Source organism: Sander lucioperca, chromosome 6, assembly GCF_008315115.2.
Source record: "Sander lucioperca isolate FBNREF2018 chromosome 6, SLUC_FBN_1.2, whole genome shotgun sequence".
Classification (NCBI taxonomy): domain Eukaryota; kingdom Metazoa; phylum Chordata; class Actinopteri; order Perciformes; family Percidae; genus Sander; species Sander lucioperca.
The window spans coordinates 39,132,158-39,153,043 of NC_050178.1; the positions used below are offsets into that span (position 1 = coordinate 39,132,158).

At 40.8% G+C, this 20,886-nt stretch overlaps 3 protein-coding genes and 1 non-coding gene across 7 annotated transcripts; all 4 read left to right on the plus strand.

Annotated features, from left to right (window-relative positions):
• Nucleotides 1-960: 960 nt before the first annotated feature.
• On the plus strand, nucleotides 961-8,677 carry LOC116035375 (cytochrome b-c1 complex subunit 1, mitochondrial). 2 transcript variants are annotated; one of them, XM_031278416.2, is made up of 13 exons: nucleotides 961-1,225; nucleotides 2,347-2,487; nucleotides 2,723-2,809; nucleotides 3,653-3,782; nucleotides 4,047-4,245; nucleotides 5,337-5,416; nucleotides 5,525-5,640; nucleotides 5,991-6,134; nucleotides 7,261-7,421; nucleotides 7,552-7,637; nucleotides 7,724-7,812; nucleotides 7,969-8,044; nucleotides 8,140-8,677. In XM_031278416.2, exons 1-13 carry the CDS (start codon nucleotides 1,163-1,165, stop codon nucleotides 8,202-8,204), a joined length of 1,437 nt encoding a protein of 478 aa, XP_031134276.1. In that variant the 5' UTR covers nucleotides 961-1,162; the 3' UTR covers nucleotides 8,205-8,677. The 2 variants fall into 2 exon arrangements, with proteins under 2 accessions (XP_031134276.1, XP_031134274.1); XM_031278414.2 differs by having other exon boundaries at nucleotides 1,126-1,224; nucleotides 2,340-2,487.
• LOC116037376 lies at nucleotides 6,231-6,351 on the plus strand. Its single transcript, XR_004101859.1, has one exon. It is a non-coding gene; the product is annotated as a small nucleolar RNA SNORA26 (small nucleolar RNA).
• A 2,660-nt stretch (nucleotides 8,678-11,337) lies between the features above and the next one.
• LOC116035392 (urocortin-3-like) lies at nucleotides 11,338-13,215 on the plus strand. The gene is made up of 2 exons (XM_031278417.2): nucleotides 11,338-11,793; nucleotides 12,381-13,215. The coding sequence occupies exon 2, from the start codon at nucleotides 12,391-12,393 to the stop codon at nucleotides 12,766-12,768; it is 378 nt and encodes a 125-aa protein (XP_031134277.1). The 5' UTR covers nucleotides 11,338-11,793; nucleotides 12,381-12,390; the 3' UTR covers nucleotides 12,769-13,215.
• Nucleotides 13,216-14,725: 1,510 nt separating this feature from the next.
• On the plus strand, nucleotides 14,726-20,339 carry cidec (cell death inducing DFFA like effector c). 3 transcript variants are annotated; one of them, XM_036002342.1, is made up of 6 exons: nucleotides 14,726-14,832; nucleotides 16,973-17,041; nucleotides 17,152-17,305; nucleotides 17,710-17,859; nucleotides 18,555-18,739; nucleotides 19,582-20,339. In XM_036002342.1, the coding sequence occupies exons 2-6, from the start codon at nucleotides 16,989-16,991 to the stop codon at nucleotides 19,760-19,762; spliced, it is 723 nt and encodes a 240-aa protein (XP_035858235.1). In that variant the 5' UTR covers nucleotides 14,726-14,832; nucleotides 16,973-16,988; the 3' UTR covers nucleotides 19,763-20,339. The 3 variants fall into 3 exon arrangements, with proteins under 3 accessions (XP_035858235.1, XP_035858236.1, XP_031134281.2); XM_036002343.1 differs by lacking the exon at nucleotides 14,726-14,832 and adding an exon at nucleotides 15,457-15,475; XM_031278421.2 differs by lacking the exon at nucleotides 14,726-14,832 and adding an exon at nucleotides 16,391-16,604.
• Nucleotides 20,340-20,886: the final 547 nt, after the last annotated feature.

The window sequence follows — 20,886 nt, forward strand, 5'->3', positions numbered from 1 at the left end:
ACTTAAAAATGCCCAATGACACGCAACAACATACTTTTCATTATATTTTTGATATATTTTAAATTGTCATCTGTGTTTTTCTTCTTCACATAGGCTAAATAAAGGTATTCCCCCCATAAATTGGTGCATAAAAGTGTATCTGAATACAGGAAATGAAGTCTTTGATGCTCAAAACTTCCCTGGGGGAGGACACCCTGACCCCCCACTATGATATGCCCCCTCTCCCCCAAATGCAGATTCTGGCCAATATACAGTACAGTATACCCACTATAATACATTAGACTACACCAGTGTTTCTCAAATGGGGGTACGGGTACCCCAAGGGGTACTTTGGAGAACTGCAGGGTGTACGGGAACACTTTTTTCTTTGTCACTGTTTTTAACGTTTTTGTCACTATTTCGTCACTATTTTCGACCCGTTCTTGCCTTCTTTCCTTCCTTTTTTCTACTGTCTTTTTTTTCTCCAAGTTTGTCAAGGTTTTGTCACTTTTTTCGAAGTTTGTCTTCCTTCTTTCTACAGAGTTTTTTCATTCCATCCAGCTGAACTTCAGTTTTTTACAAGTCTGTTGCTTTTTACTAAGTTTTTGTCGCTGTTTTCTAAGTTTTTGATACTATTTTCCACCTATTCTTGCCTTACTTCCTTCTTTCTACTGAGTTTTTCCAACTTTTTACGTTTGTTTTTAAAGTTTTTGTTGCCTTTTGTCATCATTTAAATGTTTTTCAGTTACATGGCTGTTGTTTGGTAAATCTATCGTTGGTCACGGGGGTGCTTGGCTTAAAAACACAATTCAAATGGGGTACATTATTGAAAAAAGTTTGAGAACCACTGGACTACACCACTGGGAAAAAGGGATTGTTCTCTTTAGTAGACAGATAAGAAAAGATGTTAGTGCCGAAGATCACAGTACGGAAGTTAAATTAGTGAAATCACATTGCCAACCACCTTACATAAGTAACCCAACTAAAAGGAAGAAAAACAAAAGTGATGGCAAAGGAGTCTTTCAAACTGGACAACACTGAACTAGCGAAGTGACCGTCAACAACACATAATGAACAGTTGGTGGCGATAATACCCAATTGAAGAGGTTATACACATTTGATATAACGGCGAAGAAGAAGCGATACACGACACCAGCCGAGATTTCTGTCACCGTACTGAGAAATGGCGGCGTCCGTGTGCCGAGTTGGGAGCACCGTGGGTCGAGCCCTCGCCAAAACCCGCAGTGTAAGTACAAAATTAAAGGTTTAGCAGACACGCTTTTTGCAATATGAAATGTCTAAGCGGGAAACCGGTACTGTGCTTTTTTTCGCGTAACGCTGAAAGTAATCGAAAAGGTTGGACCGCCTGCTAAATTCACAGGCTAACTGTTAGCTGTCCGCACAACAGAAACGGGAAGGGGTTAGCTAAACAGTTAGCATTAGCTAGTTAGCTAGCAGTGAATGCAAGGTCAACTGTCAAATAAGGCAGTATGTCTTGTAAACAACCACTTGATGCGTAACGTCCCCTTTATACACGTGTTGTTCAGTGTTCTTCGTCGTTTCGGTCTTTTAACAAGGTCAGCACAGCAGCTCTAACGGGACTGATTGTTACGTGTCCTCAGTCGTCCTCATACCGCAGCTAACGTTAAGCTTTATGGCTAGCAGCGTTAGCATAGTGACTTTGGAAAGGCAGATGCAGACAGTGACAATCCTGTACTTTTGTTGATCGTCAAAATGTTTGATTGTTGAAAAAGTAACGTTACTTTTATACCATGTCAAACGATAACGTAACGACTGCAAACGTTGACATTACTTTTAGGTTTTTTGTGAAGCGGTGTTTTCGGTAGCGTTAGCTTTGGCTGTGTTTCCAGATTTTATAACAATCCTATTGCATTGCACAAGGTGTTCTTTTATAAATGTGTGATAAACAGTCAATGACATCATAGATTGTTGTCAGAAACCATGCTAAATATTAAATATACTGGTTAAAAATAAATGAAAATAGTTAGCTTATCTATATGACATCTCATTATTGTACAATGTGATTGATGTTAAACTAGACAATCTTACATGTATCACATCTGAATAGAACTGATGGCTTACTGATATTGTGGTTTTGTCTATTTTTAGTCATTGGCAGATAGCAGAAAGGGGGCAGTGGTGTCAATGTCAACTGCCAGCCTTAAGTTTATATTTCTACTCTTGCTTTGTATGTGAACAGATCGACAAGAGTTAGTTTAAGGCTTTCAGTACAGTCTGACATATATAAATGTGGTTTCCAATGTGTTTAATGTGTGCAGAAATGCATGTTATGTAAACAGGATTTTTAAATTACTTGTGTGCCTGTTGGTGTCTCTACCTCTTCAGCCCATCCTGCTGTCTCTGAGGCGTGGACAGGCCTCAGTCAGTTATGCCCAGAGCCTGGTGGGAGCCCCTGAAACTCGCCTCACTACCCTGGACAATGGTTTGAAGGTCGCATCTGAGGAGACTGGACATGCCACATGCACTGTAAGAACACAGTTGTAGGGGGCCTATTTACAACCATGGACTGTAGGTTGTTTTAGTTACTAGACCACACTTACATTCTAGGATAGGAGGAAAAAAACGTGCCGGATGTCAGGCTTTATCCTGGCAATGTACTTCCGTTGCTCCAGACTAGCACTCTATAGATTCAACAATTTCACTGTTGTGTGTTGTAGATTTACATTTCATTGATTCTTCACATATCTTTTCCCTATCATAGGTTGGACTGTGGATCAGTGCTGGCAGTCGCTATGAGAGTGAGAAGAACAACGGAACAGGCTTCTTCCTGGAGCACATGGCTTTCAAGGTAGACATCACAGTGTTTCCCCTAGGTTTGGAGGGCGGATGGGCCCCCCAGAATATTAAATATTGCAATATTACAGAACATTTGGACTTAAACAAACAAACTGTTAAGGAAGTCATCCAATATTTTATTTCCCGGTGATCATTTTTATTTACTTTTGCACCTAACCTTACCAAGATTTCAGTCTTGTAGTAGCGAGTATTTCCTCTCTGACAGCAAAGATGGATCGAAGCTTGTCATCTTTTATTGCACTTACAGTAACGTGTCGTCAACTTAAGTAACGTTAACTTTACTTCACCTGTCCCTCCTCTGCTGTGCTTTGTGTGAGTAGAGGGGCTAAGCCCCACCCTCAGTGGCAGCAGAGAAGAGGAGAGAAACTAGCGTGACCATAAATGACAGCAGAACGCAGTAAAGACTCTCCCACTGAGCTGCACCATAATACATTGATCGTATCCTCGAGGTCTATGATCTGGTCTCTGTTGAATACATTTCCCTCCTCATTATACATTTGCAAAGCGGATTTTCAAAGGTTTTAAATCTGCATTGTTAACATCCATGTTTACTAGTTAGCAGGCTTCTTCTTTCCTGCCTTTGTTGGCGCATAACCATCACCTGTAGATCAGGTAAACAGTATAAAACCATTGGCAGGGCTGTGTATTGCATCATATGCATGAAAAACTGCTCCATAGTGCTACTAGAAGTTAAAAAGTCCACATTGTAGGTAGCCTAAGTCTCCAATGGAACCTTGTTTCTTTAAAGCTGAATGCACTTGAGATAAATCTACCTGTTAGCCAAACAGTACCATAACACAGTTCTTTCCATTCACCATTTGTTCTCGCCTCCCAGGGAACCAAGAAGTACCCTCAGACAGCCCTGGAGCAGCAGGTGGAGTCAATGGGTGCTCACCTGAGCGCCTACACCTCCCGAGAGCACACTGCATACTACATGAAGACCCTTGCAAAAGACCTACCCAAAGGTGAGATGACCTGCTTACAAGCAGTGAAATAAACAGAGCATCCCCTAAATTGTACAATAATTTGATTTCAGAGACGTTTTAAAAATAACAACTGTTCTTGTTTGTCATATCAAGATGAATCAACTAATTCACATTTCTGATGGAGAATCCCAATTACTAGAGCCTATACTGTATGGGGCAGTAACAGATCTTTTTTTCTGAGCACAACGTATGCATACCCCCTCTTAAGTTGTGAACAATCAATTTTCTTCTGTGTTTTCATAGCCGTGGAGCTGCTGTCAGAGGTGGTGCAGAGCTGCTCGCTGAACGAGGCAGAGATCGAGCAGCAGAGGGGCGTGGTGCTGCGTGAGCTAGAGGAAGTCGAGGGTAACCTGCAGGAAGTTTGCCTTGACCTGCTGCATGCCACAGCCTTCCAGGGCACTGCTCTAGGACAAAGTGTGCTGGGACCCTCCCGCAATGCCAGGCAAGAGGAACTGCATATTTGCATAATCACACGCACACTAGGGCCGGGCGATATGTCGATATTTTACCTTCTATCGATATATTTTCAAACGAGATATGGGATTAGACAATACCGTTTATATCGGTATAGTTTAATGTTGCGTTACGTGACCCATTTCTTCTGTAAAGCCGTGCCTGTCTTTGCATATCGTCTCTCACTCTTCGCGCAGCCCCGCCCCCGCTCACTTACCCACGGCTCTCCTGCAATAGCGCCAGTGCACACTGCTGTCATTGGTCTATAGTTTTTTTTTTTTCAATGAATTTATTGAGAGCATTTGCAGTTACAAACAACACATACACACAACTACAAAATAAATACGTAAACAAATCATATCCCAGGGAGTCTGCAAAGTCCAGCAAGGCTAATCAACAAGCAGTCCAATTCATAGCATCACTTAGTTAGACGAGTTCCAATATCATTCAGTCACGTGATGTCACAAGTGTTGAATATATCGGCACAGTCTGTTACACTTTACAATTCTTTGAATATCTTGTGGAGTCCAAATATTCATTGACTTCCCTCTCAAACACAGGAAAGAAAGGTTTAGAGCCCCTGAACTTACATTTATGGATGTGATATATAGCGAGTAGAAATAAAAGATTAATAATGAAATATTTTCCTTCCTGCCTTGGAAATTTAGGTTACACTATACATGCATTACCTGCAGGCCTAGGCGATTTCATTACGTCATTCTTAACGGAGATCTTGTCACACTCAAATCACACATTTATCGATTTAGGGTAGGTTAGAAGAATCGCTGCTTTCCGCGTACTAAGTAGCCTAGGAATGCCTCGCAATCTTTGGGCGCACTCACCGCATTGCAGCGTCATTTTTTTAATGACACACACACACACGCACGCGCACACGTCAGAATTTTAGAATTGCTTTCATCAAAGGCACACTGCTTTTAAAACAATGCAGTGTTGAGATGATGGTAATTATGGCTTCAAAAGTTGCACAACAATTTGCCATAATGTAATTTAAACACTGTCTACTCTATATTATATTCAGTTCTGCACCATTGTGTAAGTTACCATATTCAATTCTCCCAGGACTCTGACCCGCCAGGACCTAGTGGATTACATCAACAGCCACTACAAAGCCCCTCGCATGGTGCTGTCTGCTGCTGGAGGTAGGTCTCCTTCGTCCTAACACAAGCTGTGAGGAGGCACCCTGGTAGCTGTAAATTTTCCCTTTTCCTGAAATGACTCGGCGTTTATTTGATGTGCTTCTTTAACAGGTGTGAACCACGAGGAGCTGGTCGGTTTGGCTAAATCTCACTTCAGCGGAGTATCTTTTGAGTATGAGGGAGATGCTGTCCCCGTGTTGTCACCCTGCCGATTTACAGGCAGTGAGGTGAGATATGCTGAATATTTTGCAGTAGTATTTTTTTTTTTTTTCTTCATTGTTTTGTGAGGTGTATTACATGATCTCTGATTACACTGCTATTTAACATGACCAATGTTTTTTTTCCAATACATAATCAACACAAGTTGGAGAAATCACTGAAAGTGACCATCTATATCAGAGTAACGCATCAGTTGCAGACTAATTTCAAGTTAATTAACTTCTATTTAAGATTGCTGTGTTTGGTGCATTAGCTGTGATTGAGGCCTGTGACAGAGCATAGCTCATGGGTGGGGATATTTCTTGACCAGTCGTGGTTCATTGTTTTGTTGATCTTTTCCTTCGATGCCTCTCCTCAGATCCGTATGCGTGATGATGCTTTGCCTCTGGCACACATTGCCGTGGCTGTGGAGGGGGCCAGTGCTGCCAGCCCAGACATCGTGCCACTCATGGTGGCCAACTCCATCATCGGCAGCTATGACCTCACCTATGGTGGTGGAAAGGTTGGGGAAATATGTTTTTAGTTTATGTAAATAATAAACGACAACAACGATGAAATTGGAAGCTGTAACTAACTCAGCAGTGTCCCCTTTTAAGCTTTGCCCACTTGAGGTTGTTAATGTCTTGAGTGGCCATTATTGAGGGGTAGACTATGATCCTCTCTGAAAACCTGGGTCAGGGGTCTCACCCCTGCCTCTGAACTTGTCGAGAGGAACAATACCTGAAAAACATAGCAACTGCTAAAGAATTGGTGAATAGAATAGCAATTTTAGATATTTTATTTTATGTACCGAAAGCTAAAATCTATTATTTCTTTAAATATCATTGTAACATTCTTATATATCATTTGTATGTTGGATTCAGAGCATGTGAGTGGAGTGGTGAGAATTTCCACTCCTCGCTCCCTGAGCTTTTCATCACCTCCGCTCCCACGCTCAAAGTCGCTCCGCTCAATATTGCTCCATGCTCAAACCAGGTTTTACCACGCTCGACTCAAATCGCTCATCGCTCGTTCCAAAAAAAAGGAAAGAAGTTCTACATTTTAGCTTAAACCCTAGCCTGGCATGATGGAATAGTGCACCTGTATGATCTCTCAGCTTCCCTTTCAAAGTACTTTGTCAACTCCATTGTCAAGCTTGCCGCAACAGCTGATTTCTGACAGAAAATAGTGTGGGTGGCACAACACACAGATACGTTCTGGGTCGGGCTCGGAAATGCTTTTGAACTCACAGTGCAAGCGATACCCGAGAAAAATTGGAGCGGGAGATAAGTAGACACTGGATAATGGTAAGACACTAATAAGCACGTTTGTGGGGCAGAAGATGTTGGACTTGCACTACACCTGTTCGATCTTTGCCGTAGTTGGAGGGTAACGTGTGGAATGTTATGGATATCAGCTTTAAATCCACAAGATGGGAATATACAGAACTATAAAAGTTTTTCATATTGATATCATATTTCTCTGTTGTACTACTTTAACACTGTACTGCTATTACTAGCATATACTTAGAGCGGGTCAACCTAACACCATGAATATTTCAACCTACTTCCTGATGCTGGTGTGACTATAATCTAGTTTTGATTGTGAACAGTCGAATATCAACGGCCATTCCTTTCTCTCACCTGCAGCATCTGAGCAGCCGCCTGGCTCGCCTGGCAGTGGAGGAGAACCTGTGTCACAGCTTCCAGGCCTTCCACTCCTCCTATAGCGACACCGGCCTGCTGGGCATTTACTTTGTATGTGATAAGCACCAAATCGAAGATATGATGCACTGGTCCCAGAATGCCTGGTCAGTAATGACTCTGGGACAGAGAGACACACACATTCACAGAACACCATAACTGTAATGGTATGCCACTTTTAATTATAGGACAGTGTGCATATTTCATCTTATTTCCTCCACTTTCTGTTCCTCGCAGGATGAACCTGTGTACCACAGTGACAGAGAGTGATGTAGCCAGAGGCAAGAACGCTCTGAAGGCCAGCCTGGTTGGACAGCTCAATGGTACGTATCATGTCTGTCGTGCATTTACACAAACGCACATACAAACTCCTCCGAATCGCAAGTCAACACACCCGTTTGTCTTTTAGGAACAACGCCACTTTGTGACGACATCGGAAGACACATCCTGAACTACGGGCGGCGTATTCCTCTGGCAGAGTGGGATGCTCGGATCGATGTGAGTTGGCACTCTGAACTAGAGTTCTGACCTGGACCGTTTGTACAATTGAGAGAGAAAAAAAAGTATTGCGTGAAGCAGTGCCTTTTCAAAACTGGCTTCTAGTCTGTCTCCAGGACAAAGAGTTCTGACTCCCCTCCACACCTCTTCTTTCAGGCCGTGACTCCCAGGATGGTGCGTGACATCTGCTCCAAATATATCTACGATAAGTGTCCTGCTGTGGCAGCTGTCGGTAAGTTCTTTTGTGGTTTTAGTATTTTGCAGCAAGGTCAGGGCCAATGCTGTAGTATCGTTCTCTAATCTGTCACTCCTGCCTCTCTCCACCAGGCCCTTGCGAGCAGCTACCCGACTACAACAGAATGCGCAGTGCCATGTACTGGCTGAGGTTTTAAGATGCGTTGTTTTTGCTCCATGTGTCCCACGTCTGCTCCTTATCTTCCTCCTCAACCTTATCCTGCCATCGCTAAGAGTGAACACCTGAGGGATTGTTCACTTGTTGGCTTGACAGCACATCCATCTTCTCTCTCCTCCCTGCCTCCCTCTCCCATCCCGCTCACTGATCACTCTTAGTTAGCCATGAGGGGGGCAGCCAGTCTGCGCATTATGAGTATTGAAATTACACATTGGTTACCTCTTGATTGTACTGTACGGGTCCTCGTTACCTGCTACAGGCTTGCAGAGGGGAGGGAAGAGAGGGCAGAGTTGAATAGAAAACAATCATCCAATGGACACGGTACAGCCGGTACTAAATACAACCTGTTTGGAGCAAGAGTATATTTATAATTTCTGTAACATTTGTTTCTGTCCTCTATTGTACATAACAGAAGCTCTCATTCCAACAAAATAAAAATACTGTAAAACTTTGGGCCAGTGTGATTTGTCTCATACATGTGTTCTGTAGTATGTGATGTGTTGCTTTTCAGTTTCTTTTTTTTATATTAAATTTTAAGATCTTCATACACGTATAACACACCATTTCTTTGTGTCATGGTTAACTGTAATGCTAGCTTTTTGGTTATTGCTCAATTTAGGAACAGCACAACTGAAAGAAACGTTAAGATACAGCATGTACGCGTAATGATAACTTTAAAAAAAAAAATTTTTAGGTTCAGTTGCTTCTCGATTAATTTTGTAGGTGTTCTATATTGTGATGCATAATCACATTACACAAAAAAAGGTCTTAAAAATAGATTGAGAGAATAAGTAAGCCATGTGGGAAATGTGCCTTGTCTTTGTAGGCTCCTGCATGTTAAAAGCACTAACACATTTAGGTGCCTACGCTGCCTCTAAATTAATTCTACGAATATTGCTGTGCACGAAGCCATACATGAAAGAATTTCAGTGTCGCTAGCAGTTTTCAGTTTTCTAGAAAAAAAGAATAGATAACATTAATGAACACAGCTGTTAACCCTACATCCTAATTTATCTCCTAAAAGCAGACTAGTCCTCTTTTTATTGTCCCTGTGTTCTGTCTTCTGATTATATATATGTTTATTCAGAGATCTGTTATAGTTATATAATATACAGTAGTTATAGTTTGAGGTGTAATTTTAGGTTGTGGGCAACTTCTTGGTCGCCTACTTGCATTTTGCTACTGTGTTATGTCTTAGCATTTACTATCGTCACTTTGTATTCTGTTCTTACTACTACAAATTGCTGTCATATGACTGTTTTGTTTGTTCCTTAATTTAGAATAAAGTATTTTTTTTTTTAGAATTGAACCATATTGTTACTGATCAAAGTAATTGTGATGAGATGTTTTTTCATACATTGAGTTTATCAGATACAGAACCTACGTCAGTAGGCTACTTGTATGGTAAACCAGGACCTGCTGAGATATATATATATATATGTTGGATCTTGAATCATAGAAATGACATCATCTCAGATTCATGCTTAGTCCAGCGTCATGCAGTATATGAGAAAATAATGCTATGGGTAAACAACCCAGGACATCTCTGTTTGCTACTTAATCACATTTGTGTGACCCATCAGTGTATCTGAGGGTAACTGAGACGGCTCATAATCCTATTTGGCCCCCCGAGGGCCCACCTATCGTAATCAGGCTGCACTTGTAATATTCATATCATTAGTCAGATGAAGCTAAGTCCCTTGATGGGCTGGACTGGAGGTGAATCAGTAAATAAGGTGGGCTTTGTGTTGTTAGTCTTCCTCCTGGGCCTGACAGCCACTTCCTCCTTGCTTTTCTCCAGAGGGCTTTCTCTATGATTGCTCCCATTCAACCTCCCAACACTCCCCTCCTCTCTGCGTCTGTGGTCTTTAAATAGAGAGATGTGTGTACTAAAACATTATGTTCCTTTAAGTAGCAACAATGCACAGTGTCCAGCATTTTGATTTAAATTTCCCACGTCATACCTGGCAAACATTTTAAGGAGACACATGCATAAAGCTAGGGTGGCTGTCATTACACAAAATCCAATCAGAGTTGACATCAGTAAAAAGGTGATACTGATTATTTGATCCTTGATTAAGCCTATCATTTCAAAATTGGAACCCAATGAGCAAATTTGCAGTTCCTTTTATTCTACTTAAATTATTATGTAACACATCCAATTCCCCATTTTCAGATATGCAATCGCCTCTTTAAACCCTAAATGATGACAACATTTAGCAGCTGTTACTCACATCTAAATGCTCCCTGTAGAGTTTAATCATCACACAATCACAGTATTGTGAAAGAATTTGAGCCTGCTCTTTCATGTAGAACTACTTTTTTTGGAGTTTGTGACGTACACTGTTTTAGGTTCTGGAGGTCTGTTGTCTGACTAGTTGTTGAGAAAATGTTCTATTTATTTACAACATACAAACAAGTATACATATTCATATGGCCTTATAGTATCTCACTTTAACCCTTTGCCTCATCAAGGTCATGATACAGTTAAACTAGCCAATTTGAGGCCTTTAGTAGACCTCTCTGTATATTGAGAATTGTTTTAGAGATGAGAAACCCATTTATTTCAGTGAGATTGTTACTCTTTCAAGAACAATGTTTTTTTTTTTGTATTGTGGAGTCTTGATCCTATATTTAAGGAGAAAGGAGGCCAGTATAATTGTGCATGGTCCTGGACAAGCAGGGATGTCTGGTGGCTACAGACAGCTTCAACAGTCCAGTTACTGCAGGGTATTAGGTGTCATCTGTACAGAATGTGTTGTGCCTTGTTAATGACAGATCTTGGTAACTGCCATTCACTTTCATGAATGTTTATGAAAATTAGTGAACACTTTCACTCAAATCAGTCTTGAAACAAGACATTAGAAATCACACAAACGCAACATAAACTACAAAGATGATCATGACAATCTGTAATTGCATGAAAATTGGACTTTTCAGTGATAATGTTGTTTGTCCTACTACTGTCTTTTACATTTAATATTCCCCCCCATTGTAATGGTGAGACTATGGTCACCCATGATGGATGGATGGATGGATGATTGACAACACAGGAACTCATAACACCATGATAAGAAAGGGACTGTTTTTTTGCAGCGTATTGTTACTTTGAATGGTGATGGTGGGTTTTTAGTTGTGCTTTGACTGCAGACTGGGGCAATGATCCAATTCATTCTAGGCAAACTATTGTGATTACCATCGTGTTATTATTAGAAAGAGAAAGAGCAATGAGTGTAGAGGAAATGAGATGAAATGAGGGGAGGGTGATGGGGTGTAGAGATGTAAAAGATAAAAAGAAAGAGGTAGCGGCAGTGTCAGGGCGAAGACCGACGTGGATGAAGACGAAGTCGTGGACGAGCAGGCAGAAGTCTATTTGAACATCGGACTGCGTACCACACAGGTCGATCCTCCAGTAGCTCTAGAAGAAGAAGCTGGGAGACAGAAGATACAGTATTATAGGATATCTGAGGGTCAAAGACAAGAGATCATTACCAAAGCCCTGCTTTAGACCAGAGGAAAGAGAAGTGCCTTTTTGTCAAGTTACCAACTTTTGACAGCGGTAACACTGAGTAAGTATTGATTGGGATTATGACACTTGATAAAGCTTACCCAGGTTTATCTGTACATGTCCGAACATATTGCACGATTTATTAGAAAGTTGGACGAAATACTGGATTAATTATAGAACAAGTAGACAAAATATTGGAGAATCTAAAATTCTCTGCAGAAAACTGTATAACCAGTAAAACAAGTAGTTTTTCAACATGCTTTTAAGTCTTTTTTTAGGCTTTATTTCAAATCTATCAATTACTGCACAGTGGATAGATCATTTATTTCCTTTTGTGCACTGGCATGGACTACTAAAATGTAAACAATCCTATATATTACATTTACAAAATGAGTAATTTCATTCTACTGTTGCATTGTATCATATTCTATATTCCCATCTAAAAGCCTCTAAGAGGCTCACTTTAAGACTGAAGAGGGATTTGCATATGAAATCAGTATAGAATGACTGTTTTCAGATGTGTTTTTTGTTTTAATTATTGCAAAGAAGAAAATTCCTGATGCATGCCATCACCGAGAGAAGCCTTACAGTGTCACAGTTGTGCAATTTTGAGCCACTGGCTGATCTGTTCTTCGTCTCTCCCTGCAGAGTCCTGACCATGAGAAGTGTGCGTGTGTGTTTCTGCCTGGCTCTGCTGCTGCCTTGGTGTGTCCAGAGCCAGAGGAGCGGTCCAACTCTTGCTAAACTTGACGAAGACACACAGAGGGAGGTGTTGGCTGTGGACATCCTAAACCGCAGCGGTGTGCTGAATTCGTTGCTCCGATCAGAACATCACACTGTGCTCCGGCGAGAACGAGCCCCGCGCCCAGCCTCCCAGGTGCCAAAAAGAGCCCCACAGGGGTCCCGCTTCGCCCTCTCCCTTGATGTTCCTACAAGCATCCTCAGTGTCCTCATAGACCTGGCCAAGAACCAGGACATGAGAACCAAGGCAGCAGCCAATGCAGAATTGATGGCACGAATAGGCAAGAGGAAATAAGAAGCAGGGCTCCTGGGAGCTGTCAGGGGCTCGATGGATGAAATCTCACCTCACACAGGAGTTAACTTCTTACATTGTGGCATCGGCACCTGGTTAGAAACAATGTTAGTTCAGGTAAAACAGTAATTACGGTCAGTATCTGTCCTTTAGAGCTTAGATCTGCTTTACTTTTATACTTGTATTATATTATATTACCTCCTTCTAGACCCAAACCACTCCATTGACTGACTCTTGAAACAGAAGTAAATAGAAAGAATGATGTAAAAACATAAACAAAAGGACACTGCGAACAATGCCAAACAAAATAAGATGAAGCTGGTCTTTTGTCTCAAAGATTATTCACCTCAGAAACTGTGATCAGGTTCTGAAATCTGTTTCTTGTGTTTGCATGTGTAATCTTGAATTCAAAGAAAAGGTTGTTCAATTAAATCCAATATGATAATCATATTTTTCTCAAGTCTAATTCATTTTACTCTGCATTGATATCAGGCATGCTTAATATAATTACAAGCATCAGCAACCCATAAAGCACAAATGAATGCATCTGAGCCAAATGAGCCTGCGTCACCCACAGAAGGGTCTGATGTGTGATAACAGGACAAAGACATGGGCAGGATATTGACCTCTGAAAAGAAGAACAGACCCTTTCTATAGACCTTTGTTCACTGATACTTGATAAATTTGGCAAACAAGTCGCGGCTATTTTAAGTCTGATGCATTATCTGTTCTACATTAGACTAATATCTGTGGCATGATTCATCTGTGCTACTGCAGTGAGCATGAAATGTGAAGCAACAGAGTGAAATAAACTCATCTGATTTCACTGGTCATGACCTTGAATTATTTCTTGCATTACTTCAAGCTGTGGTAGCTTCAATTCTATAATAGTTAAAGCCAACACAAATGCAAATATTTATACAAGAAATGTTTATAATATGATGCAGCTATACTGTAAGCAGTAAGGCCACTATGAAGTCACTACTGGGCATCACAGAAACTCTCCAACCTGTGCAAATATACAAATTATCGAGACGTTATTCAGATATTAGCATTTGATTGTTCTCCCAGCATCAATGACCACAGGGTTGTTTATGTTGCCGTTTGAATATTGTAACAATAATCCATTTAAGAAAGCCTAAAGGGTTTTTTAGGCTTCTTCTACAGAAGTTATCACAGGCAATAAACCACAAAGGAAACTAGCATTTCTTGAAATCATGCTATTTATTAAAAATAGAGTAAAACTTTGTTTACCACACTATAGCAGTGTAGTCTAGTGAATGGTATAAATGTGTACATATTTAACAAATTAAACTCCACTCATCATTATAAAGCAGTTATCACAGTACAGTTTTTACTGGAGGCTACTGTATTGTTTGTAATGACTGCACTAATTAATTTAGCCTTTTCAGTTTGGCTTTAAAGTTGTTTCACAGATTAGACTCGAAGTGTAGGCTATTTCTGCCACATCTGCTAATATTACAGGAAATAAACTTGGACCCAAGCTGTTTCCCTTTTATAAACGGTATGGCTGTTTCCAACACCAATTACTAAAGTAGCCTATTAAAATTTTGAGGTAGGCCTACGCATCACGGTTATCTTCATTTAACTCTACGTTACTGGAATGAGCATGATATGGGAAGTAGTTTGTAATGTATGTAAATAACGCCACTTAAGTACATATTCGAATGCAGGACTTTTACAACGCATTGGACTTCAGAGACAGAAAGTGTTTCCGACCTGCTGGAGTCTAAACTGAAGCAGTTCGTCGTTTGTCCACACGACGTCCTCAGTGTTTCTTTCCTACACACAGACTACTACAATATACAGATCTAATTATGGCCAATAGCTCACAGTTTGGCAAAAGACTGTTCCTCATATCGTCAAATATATTCAATTTGGCCACTTCTTCACTGTAAAGACTTGTGTAAAAATGCCCGAGAGCTTGCATTAAGTTTACAGAGAGAGAGAGAAAGAATTCAAAATGGCGCAAACTAGGGTTTATCAATCTAATCCAGGTGTTGTTAATTAGCGATGAGGATTTGCAAGCAGGAGCACTCGGGAAACGTAAGTCTGTTTTACTGTTGTTCCACATTTTGTCACGTTTCTTTTAATGGGGTCTTATGACATTTTGTTGTATGAGATATTAAACAAGGCTGTGCACACAATTTGTAGAAACAATACATTTTTATTAGGCCTACTACAAATTTAGCATTACGCTATGCTGGTATTCAGTATTTGTGACGAACTGACCAGTTTCTCCTATTTTCTGTATAAGGCGTCCCTGTTAGTGGTTTTAAATTCTAGTTTTTGCCTACCTCAGCCTGTCCATATTGTAAGTAGGTTTTGTTCTATCTGAATGCTGAACATATCATCCTATGTTCCTCGAATTGTATGATGTGTTACTCGCACAACAACCCCAATCCCACTTCAGAGATAGAAAATCGCTATTTTATAAGTATGAAAAGATGATTTAGTATACAGTATGCTTAATCACATTGTCAGGACTGAGTGTTTGTTTTCCATATGTGATAATATTAGGGTTTACTTCAATTTCTAATGCCACAAGTGTGCAGGAGGCTGCTGAGTGTAAACTTTCAGACTCTCACACACACACACACACACACACACACACACACACAGAGAGTGAAATATAGCCAAGACAAAGGGTCTAACCAGCCAGAGTTGAGAGTCGTCTGAGGACATCCAGGTAGGAAACGCCTTAGCATACAATCAGGATCAAGATTCACTCAGTCAACGCTTACACTGATAAATAATTTAGCATGATCAACAGTAACCTAATACATGCGTCTGATCAAGTGTGATTTAATTTTAGCATGATCAAAGACAATTCCCCTCAGATCTCAGACTGTAGCTTTAGTTGTGTAACATGATGTGATAACACATGGTGTGGACACTCATTGTCCCCTTAAGCTGACACACCTATGTTAGAGGACGTGTGGTGACCCTTGAACGATGATCTCATTTGGGGCATTTTCAATTTGTGCTTTTCAACAATTACATTACTGTCACATATTCTCCTCGACCTCTGACAGGTGTCATCTGTGTTTGTCATGTGTGTTAACATTTTTGTCATGTGTGTTGAAATTTGTTATTTTTATTCTAGCAGAAAGTATTTGAAATTTTAAAATCAGATTTATTCAACAATTGTGTTGGAACTAACATTTTGACCACAAGCTTTAATGTGACAAATCTGCCCTCCTCAAGAGCCATAAAACAAACGTCATATTTTAGACTTCTGGTCATCTTATCACACATCTTTATATTGTCTTTAAAGGGTTGATTCACCCAAATTACACATATATTCTCACCTACCCCAAATGCTATTTAGCAGGTATGATAATGATAAAATACAGTGGAGTTAAAAATAATTTAGTTTTTGCTACTCAAAGGATTGAAAAGTTAAATTTGAATGTTTTTTAAAAAAAAAAAAAAAAATAATATTTCCAATAACAATGTCCAGGTTAGTGTGGGTATATGACCGCACTGTCATCATGTAGGACATATTGCTTCAGTACAAAGTTGTTCCAATGAAAACTGTTCATAGAGGCCCTTTCAGAAGCTCAGTTAATGTAACTCTGTCACTTTATATAACAAACTGAAGGGCTGAACCAGGGCTTTCACAAGGGAGGGTCAGTGGGAGTGTTAATGGAGAATTACTCAATAAAACATGCAACAAGCTCAACAGTCATCAGCACAAAGTTCAGTGACCAAGTGGTGCAAGAGAAGGAGGGTGTACGATTTCAGAGAGGTTAAGTGGAGTAAGGAGCAGCACTTCAGGATCACAACGACCACTATACGGATTATATTCAAACACGGTCAGGACAACAGCTTGTCGCCTTACTATAACAATAAGATTATATATGTTGTAGATTTTTTTGTCTTTATCGGGACATTATTGTGAAATGTGTGTAGTTTATTAAAGAAAAGGGTTTGTTTACAGAGTAAAGTTAATTATGACAGATGTAGATGTGGAGGACATAAAAAGGGGCATGTGGTACCAGAATTATCTCCAGATCGATTGCCTTAATTTAATTTATAATGTATAAATGTTCAAGCTGTAATATTGACTCAAAGCTACTACTTGCTGCTTCTGTGATGTTAGTAATGTTACCCTTTGCTAGTGTTGATGTGTTGCCTTGCTGTTAAAGTCTCATGGCTAAACTGATGCTACCTCTAATTGCAGGCTGAGTTGCTCTCAGATGGATTATGCTATGAATACCCTCAGCCTTCTTACTCCATCTACCCTCACCAAGTAAGAGCACTGCTCCATGGGTTGGATGGGATAGCCAACAATCACCAGTTAATAGTGGATGAGGTTTAACATTATGAAGTTTACTTAATGTCTATACTGTCTTTTCTCAGGTGTGTGACAGCCAGCGTCTCAGCCAGTGCTTCCATGACCCAGCAGCTCCTGTCGGGTCGAGTGGCTCGGCCGAAGCCCTTCAGGGTCACAAATGCTGACCGCAGTGTAAAGAAGGGCATCATGGCGGAAACGCTAGAAGACCTGATGAACAAGGTAAGGAGGGGGTGTGGAGTGTTGAAAGGGCTGAGAAGGAATTGGCACGTAGTTGAGGTGGATGATGATCAAACGTTGACTCAAACAGTTGAAAACATTAAGACCAAATACATAGTGAGGAAACATCATGGTGTGTTTAAAGGAATAAATATAGGATTGAAATGACCTCGGGCAGACTGGCCTGGGAACATGTATCGTTGCTGCACCCTGTGTGAGGTTCATGCTGGTAAAAGTTCACAAGACTGAGCTGTACACTTGGTACCTGACTGTAATAATGCTCTCTCTTTTTGTATTCTGGTCCATATCTGAAATGTTTGCTAATGAGTAATGTGCCCACATGACCTGTGACACATTAATTTACCAAGTGATTTACTTGTGTTTTCCCTCTGTGCCTGCTCTCTCAGGTCAGTGACTCGTTGAGTGTACCGTGTATCATGGCCCTGGTGCTGGATGAAGATGGCACAGGAGTGGACACAGAGGAGTTCTTCGAGACGCTGCCTGAAAACGCTGTCCTCATGGTGCTGGAGAAGGGCCAGAGCTGGACCCTACATCTGGTATGATAGTGTTGGACCCTTCTCTCATTAACCACTAGGAGACACTGTTGATCAGCTGCACAGTGTGACGCTCAACGTATTGATTGAGTACTTTTATTCAGCGTTTGTTATGCCAGGGATTCATTGATGTAGAGACTGAACAGACAGGAAAATATCTGTTTCGTCAATGTAGCAACCATGAATATGGATGTTACGGGGGCCTGTAGACTGAATAATAATAATAATACATTTGACTATTCAGTGAAATTTAATCAGCAAATATTGTATCCATCAAATTGAACAGGGAAGTAAAATGTCAGTTATTGTGCAAAGGCAGAACACAGGGCGACCACAAGAGATTAGTTTCTTCCGTTATAATTTTTAGAGACAAATCGAAGGCTGGGGTTGAATATTAATCAGACCCAGAGGTATCATTAAATTTGAACGATGTTCACCCAGAAGCAATTAATTTCCATAGGAATTGATGCAAGCAGTGATTTGCACCCCCCACATCTTTACTCTGGTGACCCACACATTGCCCCCTTGTCATTTCCCTTTCCCATCATCACTGGCAGGAGCTGTTTCAGTCTGTAATCATACTGTCTGCTGGTGTAGCTGGGTGCTGTCATTTGGCCAAGTTTGCTGTGCCAAAAGTGCCCAATGTTTCTGTACCACTTTGACCTGACTTATGTTTCCGTTCCTGTCTCCCCTTACAGAACTACAGAGATCAGTTCTTTGAGTGCAGGCCACTGCACCGGAAAGATGTGGCCAAGCTGACTTTTGACCTATACAAAAACAACCCCAAGGATTTTATTGGCTGTCTGAATGTGAAAGCAACCCTGTATGGTGTTTATTCTGTGTCCTATGACCTGCGCTGTTATGCTGCCAAAAGCATGCTGAAGTGAGTGAAACAGGCTGCCAAATATCTGAAACCTTCCATTATTATGCTTTTAAGTTGAAATAGAATGTAATTGATGTATGTTTTTTTCTACATGTCAAAGTATTTCTCTGGTGACTTTACAGAAGCACTATTTGGATCCCTGGAAATAGTTTAATCCAGTTGGAGATGAAAATTGCCATGCTAAATCCATAAAATACCAAGTGGATCATCGCTTTTGCGGTGCAACCACCCACTAACAATTCAATTTCTTTCTGGTTCATTTTATACTGTATATCAGCTGCTTTTCTAAAATATTAACATCAGTTACAGTATTCTGTGCAGAGCCCCCAACATGTAAAGTCTAAATTCATAGTTTACTATGTATATATGTGTGGGTGGCTGAGTTTAAATGTCAGATTGCAGAAGAACAAAGGCTAGATTTTACCGAGGTTAATTTTGGGAGGAGTTATGTCATCACTGCTGAGATCTGCTGGTTTTAGGCTTTGACACGGAGCTTCAGTTAGAGAGGATTACATTTTGCAGACTTGTCAAATATGGGGCTTTTCTGCTCACATTGCAGTGTAAGAGGTTTGTTTCTTAGATGTCAGTTTTATGAGATTCAGTTGATGTGAGAAATGATCATCTCGGGTTGTGTATATTTTCTTGTCATCTTATGTGGTCAGTCATGTATATTTTATCATAAATGCTCAAGACATGACATGTACATTCTTCTGATAATATTCCAATACATATGTGTATTCCAAGTTAATCAAATGCTGTGTCTGTTAAGCCGGCGTCGCAGATGGGAATTTGCTATCAATGACCACTATCTTTCTCTCTCTCTCTGTGCGCTGCGCTTCCAGGGAGGCTCTGCGATGGACCATCTTCTCCATGCAAGCCACAGGCCACATCCTGCTGGGTTCCTCCTGCTACATTGAGCAGCTGCTGGAGGATGATGAGCGAGCAGAGAAGAGACTGGCGCTGCCACAGGAAGGAAAGATCAGGCAGCTGCAGAGCATGCTGCTTGGAAAGATATCCTACTGATGATGGACTAGAGCTGACGATGGTGGAGCAAATACATTGCCCACTCTTAGATTTAGGACACAATGTCAATAATCACAGATGACACTGGGAGTTTCTACATGTTCATGTCACGGTTTCCTGTGCAGTTTGCGAACATTTCAGACATTGCAACTGTCTCAAAGTCACTTTGTTACATTCTGTTGCCCTATTTTGAAGCTGATACCACAAGTTATTCTTCAGAAAGCCCTTTTACTCACTATTGTAACTTTTTCCTATGGAGATGAATAAATAAAAAACTTTTTTTTTTTTTTTTTTATAAACACTTTTATTTTCCTGTTTATGAAAGTCCATTTAAGTCTTTATACAGTAGGTTTACAAGTGGACTTATATGTGCAGAGTGAGCCCATTAACTGGCTTTGTGTGTGGGACTGTGGTTCCTGGTCAAAATCAATGTAATTGGTAACGGGTCCAGCTGTCTCTCCCACGCTTCCCTAATTGTCCCCTGGCCTGCACTGCCCTGTCAGCTGCAGCCTGCCTCTGCCTTAGAAAATCCGAGGAAGAGAATGAAAGAAGAGCAAGCAGCTGCAGGGGGCGAGGGGATGTAAGCAAACCATTATACTGAGAGAGAGAGAGAAGAGAGATGATGACTTCAGCTGGTGGCTGAAGTGCCACTTTTGCCATCTCATCATGGAAGGTGGCAATAGAAAGCTGTGGACAGATTTTGAACCAAATTGGCTGTCTGATATACCCGGGAGAACAAATGTATGAGGTATATATTAAGTAGGTCAAGAGTTGGAGTATGACTGTGGTCCCTCCCCTGTCTTATGAGTCATGAGGTGCATGCTGACTGTCTCATGGTGTAATCTACATTTGTTGTGCTTCAGTGTTCCTTCACTGTGTGCAGATGCTCCAACTGAAAATATCCAGTCATGCTGTTGTCTTAGTAAACCTTACATTTTGACCTCAAAATGATAGCTGTACTGTAAATGATGTGGTGATTAGAAGACACAACCTCTGATCCAAATGCAAACAAAAGGGTCCACACCACCAAAAAAACAAACACAAGGTTGGAGCCTGTTGTCACTCCCCCACTTGTGACTCGTCTGCTTTACCATTGCGCTCCTATGACATTGTCAGGCTCACGA

What these genes read in the sequence shown, in the direction of transcription:
- LOC116035375 (XM_031278414.2), top strand. Translation starts at nt 1,163, where the DNA reads ATGGCGGCGTCCGTGTGCCGAGTTGGGAGCACCGTGGGTCGAGCCCTC. An exon ending in GCCCTCGCCAAAACCCGCAG is followed by an intron (nt 1,225 to 2,339) that starts TGTAAGTACAAA and finishes GGTGTCTCTACC; the next exon opens with TCTTCAGCCCATCCTGCTGT. An exon ending in AGTGGGATGCTCGGATCGAT is followed by an intron (nt 7,813 to 7,968) that starts GTGAGTTGGCAC and finishes CTCTTCTTTCAG; the next exon opens with GCCGTGACTCCCAGGATGGT.
- LOC116035392 (XM_031278417.2), top strand. Translation starts at nt 12,391, where the DNA reads ATGAGAAGTGTGCGTGTGTGTTTCTGCCTGGCTCTGCTGCTGCCTTGG.
- cidec (XM_036002342.1), top strand. Translation starts at nt 16,989, where the DNA reads ATGGATTATGCTATGAATACCCTCAGCCTTCTTACTCCATCTACCCTC. An exon ending in TAGAAGACCTGATGAACAAG is followed by an intron (nt 17,306 to 17,709) that starts GTAAGGAGGGGG and finishes CTGCTCTCTCAG; the next exon opens with GTCAGTGACTCGTTGAGTGT. An exon ending in GCTGCCAAAAGCATGCTGAA is followed by an intron (nt 18,740 to 19,581) that starts GTGAGTGAAACA and finishes CTGCGCTTCCAG; the next exon opens with GGAGGCTCTGCGATGGACCA.